General features: G+C 38.4%; 1 protein-coding gene across 3 annotated transcripts in view; it reads left to right on the forward strand.

The window, feature by feature from the left end:
* The window catches only part of Pak2 (p21 (RAC1) activated kinase 2), a 61,828-nt gene that overhangs the window by 27,158 nt on the left and 20,116 nt on the right, over positions 1-14,554 (forward strand). For all 3 annotated transcript variants that reach the window (XM_010624023.3, XM_010624021.1, XM_010624022.3), the window contains exons 2-4: positions 363-571; positions 12,277-12,377; positions 12,716-12,863. In XM_010624023.3, coding sequence (XP_010622325.1) covers positions 385-571; positions 12,277-12,377; positions 12,716-12,863 — 436 coding nt within the window. In that variant the 5' untranslated portion in view covers positions 363-384. The remainder of the gene's footprint in view (positions 1-362; positions 572-12,276; positions 12,378-12,715; positions 12,864-14,554) is intronic.

The raw sequence follows: 14,554 nt of genomic DNA on the forward strand, positions 1-14,554 counted from the left end.
TTCCTTTGTTGAGAAAGATCACATTTGTCACTTCTCTCATCCAGTGAGTTTTCCAAATTTTGTCAGTGTCACTTTAAGAGGGTAACATTTAAAAATTTGAAATTGTGTGTGGGAGGATAGTTATTACTATTTTGTGATTGTGCTGTTTTATACCTCATTATTAATGCTATGTTTCTCTCTCTCTCTCTCTCTCCCTCTCTCTCTCTCTCTCTCTCTCTCTCTCTCTCTCTTTCCTTTCTTTCTTTCTTTCTTTCTTTCTTTCTTTCTTTCTTTCTTTCTTTCTTTCTTTCTTTCTTTCTTTCTTTCTTTCTTTCCTTTCTTTCTTTCTTTATTTTCTTTCTTTCTTTCTTGCCTTTTTTCAGACCAGTTCCTTAATACTGAATCATGTCTGATAACGGAGAACTGGAAGACAAGCCCCCAGCACCTCCCGTGCGAATGAGCAGTACCATCTTTAGCACTGGAGGCAAAGATCCTTTGTCAGCCAATCACAGTTTAAAACCTTTGCCCTCTGTTCCAGAGGAAAAAAAGCCCAGGAATAAAATCATCTCCATATTCTCAGGCACGGAGAAAGGTAAGTAACTTGGTCTCACTAATCTTGGTGTTGGCTTATTATTTTATGGTATCCATGTTGATGTTTTTCACTGTGAGAACACCCACAAATCCAAGAAAACATTTCACGTTGTCGTCATCTGCATGTTCTGAGACCCCAGGTCATGGTTTACAGCTTCTTGACTTCAATGGGATTTGTGATGTCTTAGTCCATTCTGAGTTGGTTCATAAAATAGCTGGGGCTGGGTACTTTATTTAAGAACATGGTTTATTTAATGATTCTTGTGGCCAGAAAGTCCATACAACATGACCCTGGCAGCATCCCAACCTGGCAGAGAATTAGGATGGGTACATGTGCACATGTTGGTGAAGAGTCAGGAACGTGGAGAAGGACCAGCTTGCTCTCATAACCTCCCGCTCCTCAGGAATGAATGTACTGCCTGAGTCCAGCGTCCATCTGTTCTCAGGATGTGTATGATCCTGTCCCCTCTTGCTGGGCCCCACCTCCTAAAAGTCCAACCACCTTCCAGTACTGTTGGTTCGGTTTTATTCTGTTCTTTTCTTTTCATACTGGTGATCTGGCCCTTTCCAGTACTGTTAACAGAGGACCAATCCTAACACAGGAAACTTTGGGAGAGAAAGCATGCCTAAACAACAGCCATGACACCTGAGGAAACCTTGCTATCATAAGAGTAGTGGCTTAGGTACCACTGTACATACAGTCTGTAACCTCTAGCGCCAGCTGTGTTTCAGAATTAAATTTTTTTTTTATTTTTGAGTAGTAATGCTGTCTTTCTATCATATATTCTATGATGTTCTCAGAAGGCTCTGAGGCAAGTGTTCATATCCAACATATTGATGTGTCTTCAGGAAAATGTATGTCTAGTCCAGTGTTTCTCAGTCTCGGCACCATTGACATTTTAGACCAAATAATTTGAGGTTGAAATTTTCCTTTATGCATTATTGGATATTAGCAGCATTCCTGGCTTTTACATACTAGATGTCAGTACTATCTTCCTTGGTGTGACAACCAAAAATGTCCCCAGACATTTCCAGATATCCTTGGGGGGTACAATCGGCCCCAGTTAAAAAAAGACTGGTTTTTAATTACACAAAGTGAGCTGAAGGCTAGAAATGGTCTCATAATTTAAAGTCACTAAATTAGTTCTGGTGTCAAATTTAAGGAAGAAACTAGCTTTTCAGAACTTTTTGGTTTTTAAAATTGCATAAGGAATTATGAACCAGAAGAATTTTAGAAAAAGGTAAAGGATTAATTAGATTTAACCATATTTTTAGCATGATAATGTGGCTCTGATAGATGTTAATAGATATAAGCAGAGATAATGATAAATCTCCTTGGCCGGGGATTTAACTTGTGGCACCATGTGCCTGCCTCACAAGCACAAGGTCCTGAGTTCAATCTGAGTTCAATGCCCTGTACTGCAAGAAAAGAAAAAAGATGCATTTCCTCAAATGAAAGAATGGTGCTTTGTACATTATATTGTTTAACTCACTTTTTTTTTTTTGGTTTTTTGAGACAGGGTCTCACTATGTAGTCGAGACTGACCTGGAACTCACTATGTAGCTCAATTTGGTCTCGAACTCACAGCGATCATCCTACCTCAGCCTCCCAAGTGCTGGGATTACAGGCGTGCGCCACCACGCCTGGCTACATTTAAGTTTATATAATCAGTGAAAATTGGGGTTAATATTTATAAAGAATCAAATTTTAATAGGGCATGATAGCACATGCCCTGTAATACCAGAATTTGGGGAGGCTGAGGCAGGAGGATAGTGAGCTTCAGCACCCAGCCTGAACAGTTCAGCAACTTTACAAGACCTTGTCTTATAATTTTAAGAATTAATTCTTTTTAAAGAGGGGTTAGGAGTATAAGTGTACCTCAGGTAAAGGCTGTGGGTTCATTCTCTAGTACGGGGGAAGGGTGGAAGCAAAAAATTTTAATCTTGAAGAATTTAGATTTGCAGACAGGACTTACTCATTAAATAGTTGGAAACCTATTCATTTTATCATGTATATCACATTTCTAATTTTGCTTTTATTAACATTTCATGTGTTGGGTGTGGAGGCTGCATGCTTTTGCAATCCAGGGAGGGTGAGGGAGGAGGATCTGAAGTTCAGGGCAACTTAGACCTGTCTCAAATTTAAAAAGAGCTGGGGATATAGGTTGGCACTCCCTGGATTCAATCTTTAGTAAACAGGATCCCCGGGATATAGCTCTGTGGTACAGTGAATGCAACCCTGGATTTGATCTTGTGGCGGCAGGGATGTAGGAACAGATTTCATGTGAGGTTGTATGAAGAACCTAGTGAAACTGTTTTTAAAGTTTAATAACCAAGTGATCTGGTGGGTATGTGATAGGTTTTTGATTTTTTTAAAATGTACTTCAACTGGATTAGGTGAGGATCACATATTCTTCCTCATTCCTCTGTTGATGGATTCTTGCATTATTTCCATTTCTTGGCTATTGTGAATAGTGCTGTAATAAATTTGAGAATGTGGATTTCTCTGACATACTTCCCTTTGACTACATACCCAATGGTGAGGTTGCTGGGTTATTCATTAGTTCTGTTGTTTGTTTTTTGTTTTTTGAGACAGGGTCTCACTGTGGAGTTGAGACTGACCTGGAACTCACTGTGTAGCCCAGGCTGGTCTCGAACTCACAGTGATCTTCCTGCCTCAGCCTCCTGAGTGCTGGGAGTACAGGCGTGCATCACCACACCCACTCCTGTTATTTTTTTGAGGCACCTTGATGCAGTTCTCTATAATGGCTATTAACTTATATTTCTACCAATAATGAGTTTTTTTTTCTTCATGGCCACTTCAGCATTTGTTATTTTTTGACTTTTTCTTAATAACCCTTACAACTGGAGTTAATGATGTCTTACTGTGATTTTGATTTGTATTTACCTGATGATTAACAGTGTTGAACATTTTTTCACATGCTTGTTGTCCTAGTTTATGTCTTCAGAGAAAAATATTTTCAGATCATTTGCCCACTTTTAATTGGATTATGTATCATTTTGCTTTTGAGCTCCTTATATGTGCTGAATAAATACTAATTCTTTATTGGATGACTAGTTAGCACATATTTTTGCCCATTCTGCAGATTTTCTCACTCTAATGATTGTTTCTTTTGCTGTGCAAAGGATTTTTAGTTTGCTCTAATCTCATAACAACTTTTATGACCAAATCTTTTTGCTTGCCTGCTTATATGTATTGTTATTCACCATGACTCATCAGAAATATGATGAGAAGCAAAGCAGATGGTGTCCCTCCCCTCATGATACCAGTTAAAAACAATTCTATAGTGTGTAATTACAGACTGTGCCAAGTGACACAGCGCTAGGGTAAGAGGTCCACCTAATCTGGAGTATTTGAGAAGACTTCTCAAGGAAGTGAACATAGAGCTGAAGAATGAAGGGTAAGTGACTGGAACAGCAGTGAAAAAATTAGTTCCATCTCTAGAAAAGAGCTGGTCTCAGTGGCTGAGCCCTGAGAAGGGCCAGAGTGCACTGAAGAGTGGAGTGCAGCCCTGTGATTGGAAATCAGAGAGGGAGGCTGGAAATGGCCGTGCACTATCTGGAGAGGATTCTAGTCGGCAGAGTGGCAGATGAGGTCACGGACCAGGTCACAAGGGGCTTTCTTTGTATTCTCTGCTACAGACCTCAGATTTCACCCTGTTTCCTGGAGAACTGTTAGAGAATTTAGACAGGAGAAGTCCTGGTCACATTTCTGTTTGGTAGAAGAGATTGGTAGCAGTACAGGACCAAGAGTTTTGTTGAAGGTCTGAGATTGAAGTTGAAGGCCAGTTAGAAGGCTTTTGTAGTAGCCCAAGTGAGAAATAGCCAGTCTAGTAGTTTCAGTAATGAAAATGACAGTGAGGCATTGCCTTGGCTGGCTTTCTAAGCTCTATTCAGCTAGCTAGCATTGTATTGTGAGAGTGTAGTATTTATCAACTAAATGGCTTTCATGTCTAATTCTGCAGCCTATTTGCACCTTCACTTCTGGTTATGAAAACAATAGAATGAGATCTTTAAATGTCCTTTCTTGTTCAGAAATCTAATTCTAACATTAATATTAGTGATATTGTCTCCTGCTTCTCTTTCTGTTTCTTAGAGGAGTGCTGTTCTGTGTAATAGAACAAATTTAGCTTCACCAGTGTGAAGGTAAGTCAGAAGAACAAAGTGGTATGGTTACTGACTGTTAGACTAGAAAAAAATGTAGTACGGGCTTTCTTAACCTCACGCTGTAACTCAGATGTAGCCTACAAGGTGATGGCCCTAAAGGGTGTGATCATGGCCTACGTAAAGCACCTTTTGTTGACATGGGGCACTTGTTGTCTGCCTCTTGCCTGAAGGCTGCTACCTGCCTGCTGCTTTTGTTGTGTTGTTCAATGAAGTCTCGTCTCAGATTCTTTTTTTTTCTCCCCTCGTTGGGACAGTAATAAGTTATTTTATTAAAAGACATTTCTTTCTATGTTGTCTTACCTCCCTTCAAGTGATCCAGTTGCCTGGTAGATATACTGTAGGTGATTACATTTGATAAAGAGTCGGAAGTTGACTTACTTTTGTTTTATAAAAAAATTAACAGATTTTCTATTCAAAGCTAAGTTGTCTACATAAAGTTATTTTTATCTTTTAATTCTTGGTTTCTAGAGTTATGTAGACAGTTGTTTGGTTGGTTGGTTTTTTGGGTGTTTTTGGTACTGGGGATTGAACTAGCCAGTTTTTATAGTAGTGCCTTTCCAGCACATTGTTCAGTTTGAAACTTGGTTTGGAATCTTTGCTTTATTTACATACTGTTTCTGCTATCTCTCTTTTTTACCCCTCCTGCTGACTAATAAAAACATAGGAAGGGCCGGGGATTTAGTTCAGTGGTTCTGCCGCCTGCCTAACAAGCACAAGGACCCAAGTTCGATCCCTAGTACCAAAGAAAAAAACATAGGAAGTATTTGTGAAAAACATACATAACAGATTCTGGGGATATTGTGCTATTTTCTAGAGTTGTCAGTCACTTTCATGTTCTGTAACTTTTTATTCTATATCACTAACACATATAAAACTTTAATATTTTTCTCTAAACTCTTAACATTGCCAAGTTGAAGAACATGGCTATGTTTTAGCCACTGAAGGGAACAGGGATTGAGTCTCTTGCTATATAACTTGGCTTTTCTTTTTCCGTGTACCTGTTTGCTATTTTTTGGTTACTTCAGATTGAATTTTCTCTGTGTTAGGGGATACAGCCCTCAACAGTATTTATTTCTTATAAGTTTAATAATCAGAGATAGACTGATTTCTCAGGCTGCCAAGACTGGCTTAGATTGGATATGACCCCTGGAGGAATTGGCCCAAATGTGGGGACTTGTGGATGACCTGGCTTGCGTTAAGTGCCCTCCTTCGGCCAGTCATCTGTGATCAGGGTCAGGTATGAAAATGGCATGTTTCCCAACTGTGTGTGCTTAGAGAAAGGTGTGGAGTAAGTTCCCAGAGATGAGATGCCAAACATGTTTCCTAAAAAGAAGAAACAAATATTTTCTTAGTACAAGAAATTAAATGCTTTTCTGTCGGCTATAAAAGGACAGTATACAAATTAAACTATTAGTTTATCATTGGTTGACAAACATTTCCTCCTATCTGCAGTGTACTGATCTAGAAGCCAAGGGACACAAAGAGAAGTAGAGGGCATCACCTTGATTACACAGAGTCAGTGTGGTGGAAAATGAGAGATTGGTTATGATAGTTATAATGGTGTGTTTCCATAAAGCCAGCAAAACTATAGTTGCTTTCTCTCTGCTCCTTTCCCTGGGCGGTGTGCCCTGCTCTCTTCCCACGGCCACATGTCCTATCTGTGCCTAGAAGTACAGAAAAGATGACATGTGAGCACAAATCTGTTGTCACTAGTCAAAAAGTAATACTACTTCCTAACACAAGGTCAGTTGTAGTTCTGTAAATAAAGTACAGCATGCAGTACCATTTCCTACTTTGTATGTCAAACAGCATGATTTTTTTCCCGTTTATTGGTACTTTTAAAGCAAACAAGCAGCATGATTTTTAGCTGTTTTCTAATAAGAATATTCCAGTTAAACATATTTATTACATGTCTCTATTTACTTTTCCTCCCAGGACTCAGTCAAAATGATAGTAAGTAAATAAAACAATTTTTTTTTAATTCTTACAAAGGCACAGAGAATAGGAGAGGAGAGAAATAGGGTATAAAAGATCTCAAAATACTTTTGCAAGATTGTGCGGGGGGGGGGCGCCTGACTAAACAGAGAAAGACCTCATCTAAGTGTTTGCAGAGGACAATGTCTGTTCGAAGTGAACCAGTTTCCCCTGTAAAAATTCCAGAGGCCCAGGATTTAGAGGCATACAATACCCTGTGTGTGGGGAAAGGAAGGTATGATATAGCCAGGCTGGAAAGTGGGGGAATTAGTTGAAAATCTACGGATAGCTGAGCACTCCACTTTTACCCGCTGTAAAACCATACAAATATAACCCCCCTTCAGCAGGCGGGGATGGAGACAGGATATTTGTATTTATTTCAGGAGTAATTAAACCAGAGACCCTTGTTCTTTTCAGTGGAGCTAGGAAAAGTTGAAGCATCATGATTAAAAATACAGATTCAAAGAAAATCACCATACAGAATTCTTTTCCTTTGCTCTGGTTTCAGAATACTTGGAGCCTGACTCACAGCTCTCTAAACAGGAGATTGAAAGATTTTTCTCTGGATAAACAGAGTTCTCTGGAGAAAGAATACATTTGGTATCCTGCACCCCACCCCCATCGTTAGTGACAATGTTACCTTATCTCTCAGATAGTTGTTTAATACCTTTTGGTATGAGTGGACAGCAGAGGATTGCCAGACCATGGGAAAAAAAAAAACAAAAAAAAAAACCTTAGACATGAGAATCTTAGACACCAGGAGATTTTAAAAGGAATTTAGAAGAAGTAGACAGTATAGGGCGAATACTACCAAGCCAGAAAAGCCAGTCTGCACACACATATTTACTGTATAATCTTCAAAGAGAGAAGATAAATTGAATCTATGAAATAAGAAAAGACGTCAGAGAGAAAGAATAATAATCAGAAGAGTGAGAAATAATTCTTAGGAAATCAATGTTTAAGATCACAAAAACAAAAGATATCAATGGGAAGATAACTGAGGGAGATCAACAATACATAGGTGGAAGATACGAGAGAAAATTATTGATAACGAGTGAGAACTATTCAAAGAAGTAACGGGAAAAAATGTTCAAGATCTCACGAAAATGATTTCTAGATGAATAAGGTTCACTAAGAACCCAGTACAGTGAATGAATGATGATCACAGGCTTCCTGAAATCTTAAAACACCCAAATTGGAAAACCAGTGAGCAAAGGGAGTAGGTCCCTGCCCCCCTACAAAAGAACTAATGCAATGGGTAAAATACACAACAGCGGTTTTCAAGCCCGCGGGCAATGAAGTGACTCCTAATAGAAATAAACAAATGAGGTGAGTCTGGAGAATTTCTAGGCTGCAGCACAGGGAGGGACCCTGTGATCTTCGAGTAGAGTGAGTTGCTGTTACATGCTGTAAAGGGGAAGAAGAAGCAACAAGAATTAAGTTGTGTTATGTGCTTGTACCAACTCCCCACAATGAGTGTATTGCACATGTGGACTGATAAAAATTTAAAAAATTTTAAAAATGAAAAGCAAAGCTTATTCACAGAAGACTGTGTATTGCCATGTATTGTATGATCCGGTTTGTATAACTAGCCAGCATAGGCCAATGTCTGGAGATGGGAAGTGGGCAGAATGGGTCCGGAGTGGGTCAGGCTCTAAGTGGTAGCTAATGCTCTCGTGGGTTCTTCTGGGGTGCAAGTTATGGTATTTTACAGAAAACCACAAAATAGGTTTAAAATAAAAGGTACCTAGGTCTGGGTTGTACCATGGTGGTAGCATTCTTGCCTAGCATGTGTATGCTTCTGGGTTCAGTTTTCAGCACTGTAAAAAGGAGGGTAAAAAATATGCCAGAAAAAAGCTGGGCTTGGCTAAATATCAGAAAATTAGATTTTAGAGCTAAAAAAATAATATCAGATTAGGAAGATTATTTTGTGATAATAGAATTAATTCATTAAAATGATTCAATAATACTAAGCAGCTTCAAAATGCATGACATGAAACTGCCAAGGTTTCAAGGAGAAATGGATAAGTGCAGTTATACTTGAAGATTCCAGTATACTTCTCTCCATAATTAGAGGTTAGGGGTTGGGGATTTGGCTCAGTGGTTCCGCTGCCTGCCTCACAAGCTCAAGGACCGAATTTGATCTTCAGCACCAAAAATAAAATAAAATAAAGTTAAGAGGTTAGATAGAAAATTGGTAAGGATATGAATGATTTGAACATAATTGTCAGCCAGTTTGACCTAGTGGACATTTATAGAACTTTGCACCCAACTGCAGTAGACTACACATTCTTTTTAACTGTACATGGAACATTTACCAAGAAAAATCATATTCTAGGATGTTTTTTTTGTTTTGTTTTTTGTTTTTTTTGAGACAGGGTCTCACTATGTAGTTGAGACTGACCTGGAACTCACTATGTAGCCCAGGCTAGTCTCGAACTCACAGCAGTCCTCCTGCCTCAGCCTCCCAAGTGCTGGGATTACAGGCGTGTGCCACCACGCCTGGCCTAGGATGATTTTTAAAACTCAGTAATAATAGGATTTAAATAATGTAAACTGTATTCGGTGACCACAGTATAATTAATTAGAAAGCAGTAACAGCAAGGTATCTGAACATACTTGAAAAGCAGTAACAGGAAAGTCTCTGAACATATTTGGAAAGTAAATTTTAAAATCAAGAGACTATTTAGAAAGTATGTAGATGAAACCGAATGAACATAAAAATTCAAAATATCAATGTAAAATACTGTACTTAGCAGAACTTAGAGGAAATTTCATGCTAAGCAAAAAATTCAAACGAATGACTTCAACTAAGCATTCTTAAAAACTAGAAGATCAGATTAAATCCAAAATAAGTAAAATGAAGCAAATTATATAAGCGAGACTGGAAGTCAATGAAATGAAAGGGGGCAATAAAAACAGTGAAGCTAAAGCTGATTTATTTAATATCCATAAAATTGATAAACCTTTAGCTAGTCTGGTGGGAGAAAAACAAGACACAGGTTGTCAGGTTGAGAATGAGAACTCTTATAAGACTAGCATTACCTGCATACCTAAACCAAGCATACTACAAGACAAGAAAGCAGAACCAAGTGTGGTAGTGTGCACCTATAATCCCAGCACTTGGAAGGCTGAGGCAGGAGGATGGCCTTGAGTTTGAGGGCAGCCTCAGCTACGTAGTAAGTTCAAGGCCATCCTGAACTGCTACAGCAGGACCCCATTTGAAAAATCAAAACAAGAAAAGAAAGTAGACATCTCATGAACACAAGCCCTTCATGAACATAGGTATGAAAATCTTAGCAGAATTTTAGCAACTGAAATCTAACAGTGCATAAGGGTAATACATCATAACTAAGTGGATTTCCTTTGAGAAGTGCAAGGTTGGTTTTAACATTTGAAAATCAGTGTAATTACAGGAACAAATACAAAGGATAAACCACACGTTCATCTTAGTAAACGTACAGAAAACTTATTAAAATACAATATCCATTTTTCTTTACAAAAGTGTTCACACTTGTCACAAAAAAGAAATTCCTTTAATTTGATGGACATCTTAGAAACATCTATAATTCACATTAAACTTAATGGTTAGAAAGAGAAGTATTTTCAGAAAACCCTTAGATCAGTAAAAAAACCAGATTTCCTTTATCACTGTTACTTAACAGTGCCCTAAAGGTTCTATCTAATGCTAAGAAAAAAGTAAATAGAATTCAGATTAGGAAACAAAAAGTAAATTTATCTTTATTCGCCAGCAACATGTTTGCGTTTTTATTGAAAATCCTGCAACATCTACAAAAATATTACTGAGAAAAGTAAAAAGATTTCAAGGGCCAGGGATTTAGCTCAGTGATACCACCACCTGCCTCGCAAGCACAAGGTCCCAAGTCAGATCTCAGGTACTAAATAAATAAATGTAAAAGATTCCAGGCTACAAGATCAGTATTTAAGAATCAGTTACAGCTGGGTGTGTTGATGGCTTGCTCATAATTTCAACTATACAGGAGGCTGAAGCAGGAGGATCACAAGTTCAAGGTTAGCCTGGGCCACTTAGCAAGACCCTGTCTGCAAATATAAAGGAGTAGGGATGTAGCTCAGTACAAGTCCCAGTACAGGAAACACAAAAAAACTTTTAATTTCAGTCACTCATTACTGACATAGAAAAACGCTGATTTTTTTTGTTGTTGTTGTTGTTGTTGTTGTTGTTGTTGTTGTTGTTGTAGTTTTTCATTACTGGGGAATGATCCCAGAGCCTCATGCATGCTAGGCAAGCATCCTACCACTGAGCTACATCCCTCAGCTCAAATTGAAATGTTTTGTACTCAGGATTGAACCCAGAGCCTTATGATACACCCCCACCCCACCCACTCCTTTTGAGACAGGGTCTAAGTGACTAGAACTTATTATCTTCCTGCCTCAGCTTTCTAGCAGGCTAGGAATACAGATGTATACCATCACTGCCCTGAAGTCCAAGTTTTAATACTATCGTTTGCTATAACATCCAAAATTAGAAATACTGAGGCAGTAATCTGTCAAAAGTAATGACATTCTGCTGCCTGCCTTGCTGTAAGTGTCTGAAACTCATCCTTCTTTATGGCAAAGTGGTAGTCCATCTACAACATATTTCTGAAAAAAATTAAAGACCAAAATAATGGAGTGATTCACTGTTGCCCTGGATCAGAAAACTATTAAAAAATAAAGATCAATTCTCTCTAAATTGATCTGTAGGTTCAGTGTAGTTCTGATCAGAATCCTAGCAGGCTTTTTATAGAAATTAACAAGATCATTCTAAAATTCATATGGAAAGGGCAAAGCAGCTTTGAAAAAATAAATAACTGTACTTTCAATGCTTCAATAAAACAACAGTAACCAAGGCTCCAAAGAACTGAGCTTGGCATAAAATTAAGACAACAGATCATTGTAACATCATATTATCTAGAGAGACCCACAGGGCTATGATTATTATTACGATAGTCTCCCCTGCCCCCATACCAGGGATCGAACTCAGGACCTTGTGCTTGCCAGGCAGGCCTGGTGCCACTGAACTAAATCTCTTGCTCCAGAGAATATTATTGATAGATGTGTGGCAGAATGTTTTGAAAAGTTTACATTTGAGAACACAGAACACCTGGATAGTCTTTATTTATTTATTTTTTATTTAATTCATTGGTGCATTCTAGGTAGACAGTACAGTTACATTCATTACTGGGATCTTGTACCTTTACATGACAGGTCTTGGTTCTCATTTTTTCCCCTTGTCCCCACCCTCCCTTTACCCTGGATAGTCTTTAAAGGTAGCACTTTAAACCCCAATAAGAAAAAAAACTCTGATAACACAAAGTGGCCTTTGTAAACTGCATCCCTCTGTTTATGGCAGGATCCCCTGTTTTCCTTCATTTACCAGGTTTTTTTTAGTCTGTATTTACAGGAAGTCTGTTTTCTACAATAACTATTTCTACTCTGAGGAAAAATACAGACATTAAGATTTGAAGTACCTATATTAACCTTGTTCAAATATTCTTCATTCTTTTTGTTCATGTCCTCTAGGGAGTAGAAAGAAGGAAAAAGAACGGCCAGAGATTTCTCCTCCATCTGATTTTGAGCACACCATCCATGTTGGGTTTGATGCTGTTACTGGAGAATTTACTGTAAGTTTTGTTGGTTGGGGTTTATTTATGGCATTAAAACACTACTAACACATATCCTTTAGTATTAAGTGTGATGCTTTCTGTCCATATCTTGTCAGTTTACTGCTTTTTGCTTTTCATAAAAGTTTTAGTGACTGGATGTATCTTTTTCCTAGAGAGCTGAGCCTGTAATTACAAGTACCCAAAATAGATGTAGAAAAATATTTTAGAAAACTAGACCTGTTAGAATTTAGTAAACCTTAAATGATGTTTATTGGTTTCTTTTATATATTTTGTTATGTATCTCTGAAAATGACAGCAATTCAAACCATGACTGCTGTCTGGCTTTCTCTTGTCAGGGCATGCCAGAGCAGTGGGCTCGCTTACTGCAGACCTCCAACATCACCAAACTAGAGCAAAAGAAGAACCCACAGGCTGTGCTGGACGTCCTCAAGTTCTATGACTCCAACACGGTGAAGCAGAAGTACCTGAGTTTCACTCCTCCTGGTAAGACATCAGATATCAGTAAAGGGCTAAATGATATGCGGAATTGTGAAGTATTGAACCTAAGAACTTTCATACTCAGCTGCATCCCCAGCCCTTTATTTTTATTATTATTTACTGAGCTACTAAGCCATTAAATTGTTCACTCGCCCAGGCCAGGGTCAAATGCACAGTCCTCCTGCCTCAGCCTCGCAGAGTGTTGGGATTATAAGTGTGTGCCACCACACTCAGCTAAAGTCAGCTTTTGAAAACTGATCAGGGAGGCTCTTACCATAAATTGGAGTCTGGGAATTACATTAATTTCAGATTTGCCAGAAATGGAGTTTTATGGTTATTTTGATTTTGGTTTTTTCCCTCCTCACTGCTTTTAAATGCCTTCTAGCATTCATGGACAAGTTCATAATAAAGATGTATCATTAGTGGGATAGAAGGACAGGCCAGGAGTGGTGGCGCATGCCTATAATCCCAGCACTTAGGAGGCTGGGCAGGAGGGTCACTGCAAGTTCGAGGCCAGCCTGGGCTACATAGTGAGTTCAAGGCCAGCTGAACTATATAGCCAGACCCTGTCTCAAAAAAGAAGGAAAATTGTTTTACTATATAAATATACAGACTTAAAATTTTTTTCTACTCAAAAATTGATATTATCAAATATATACATACATTAAATAAGTATCATAATTTAAAAGATTTATACTTTGAAATATCATCAAGGTAAAAATTAGAATATAGTAGGGCTGGGGATTTAGCTCAGCAGTTTGGTGGCCTGCCTTGCAAGCGCAAGGACCCAAGTTCAATCCCCGGTACCAAAAAAAAAAAAAAAAAAAAAAAAAAAAAAAGAATATAGTTGATCTTATTGTTTTTTGTTGTTGTTGTTGTTTTTGTTAAACTATAATTGATTTTTTAAAATAGCCTGTATGGTGATACATGTCTATAATCCCAGCAATTTGGGAGACTGAATCAGGAGGATCACATATTCAAGCCTGGTGTGGGTAACTTATTTTTTTATTTTTTACTTTACTTTTTTCCAGAACTATGTAGTTCAAGTCATCCTTGAACTCACTGTATAGTTCAGGCCGGCCTCAAACTCATGAGAGTTCTCCTGCCTCAGCCTCCCTGCTGCTGGGATTACAGGCATGCACCCCCACACCTGTCTTGGTGTGACTTAATTTCATAAGTTTAGTGCCAGCCTTAATTACACCGTTGGACACTGTCATGAAAAGCCAAAAGAAATGGCTGAGGATGCAGCTGAGCCCCATAGTGCCTGCCTACTAAGCAGGAGGTCCTGTCCCTAATTCGATCCCTGGTACCAAAAAAGGGAAAAAGGCCGAAAGAAAATTAGTTTCTTTTTTGTTTTCTTGGTTTTGTTTTGTTCCAGTATTTGGTATTTGAACTCAGGGACTTTGCACTGAGCTGCATTCTTAACCTTTCTTCCTAATTTTGAGACAGGGTCATCCTAAGTTTTAGCCCAGGCTTGGTTTGAATTTGTAATCCTCTTGCACCAGCTTCCCAGAGTGCTGGGATTACAGATGGGCACCCTTCTACACACATAGACACACACATACACTTTGACTAAATTAGCATCAGAATCAATTGTCCATGCTTACATATGCTTGAAAAATATCTGGAATGCCTTTTCAGACTTAGGCTCCCCTTTTTTAGTTGGTTCCTTTTTTTTTTTTTTTTTTTTTTTTTTG

The sequence above is a fragment of the Fukomys damarensis genome, unplaced genomic scaffold (genome assembly GCF_012274545.1).
Source record: "Fukomys damarensis isolate Sample0158 unplaced genomic scaffold, DMR_v1.0_HiC HiC_scaffold_12, whole genome shotgun sequence".
NCBI classification, from domain to species: domain Eukaryota; kingdom Metazoa; phylum Chordata; class Mammalia; order Rodentia; family Bathyergidae; genus Fukomys; species Fukomys damarensis.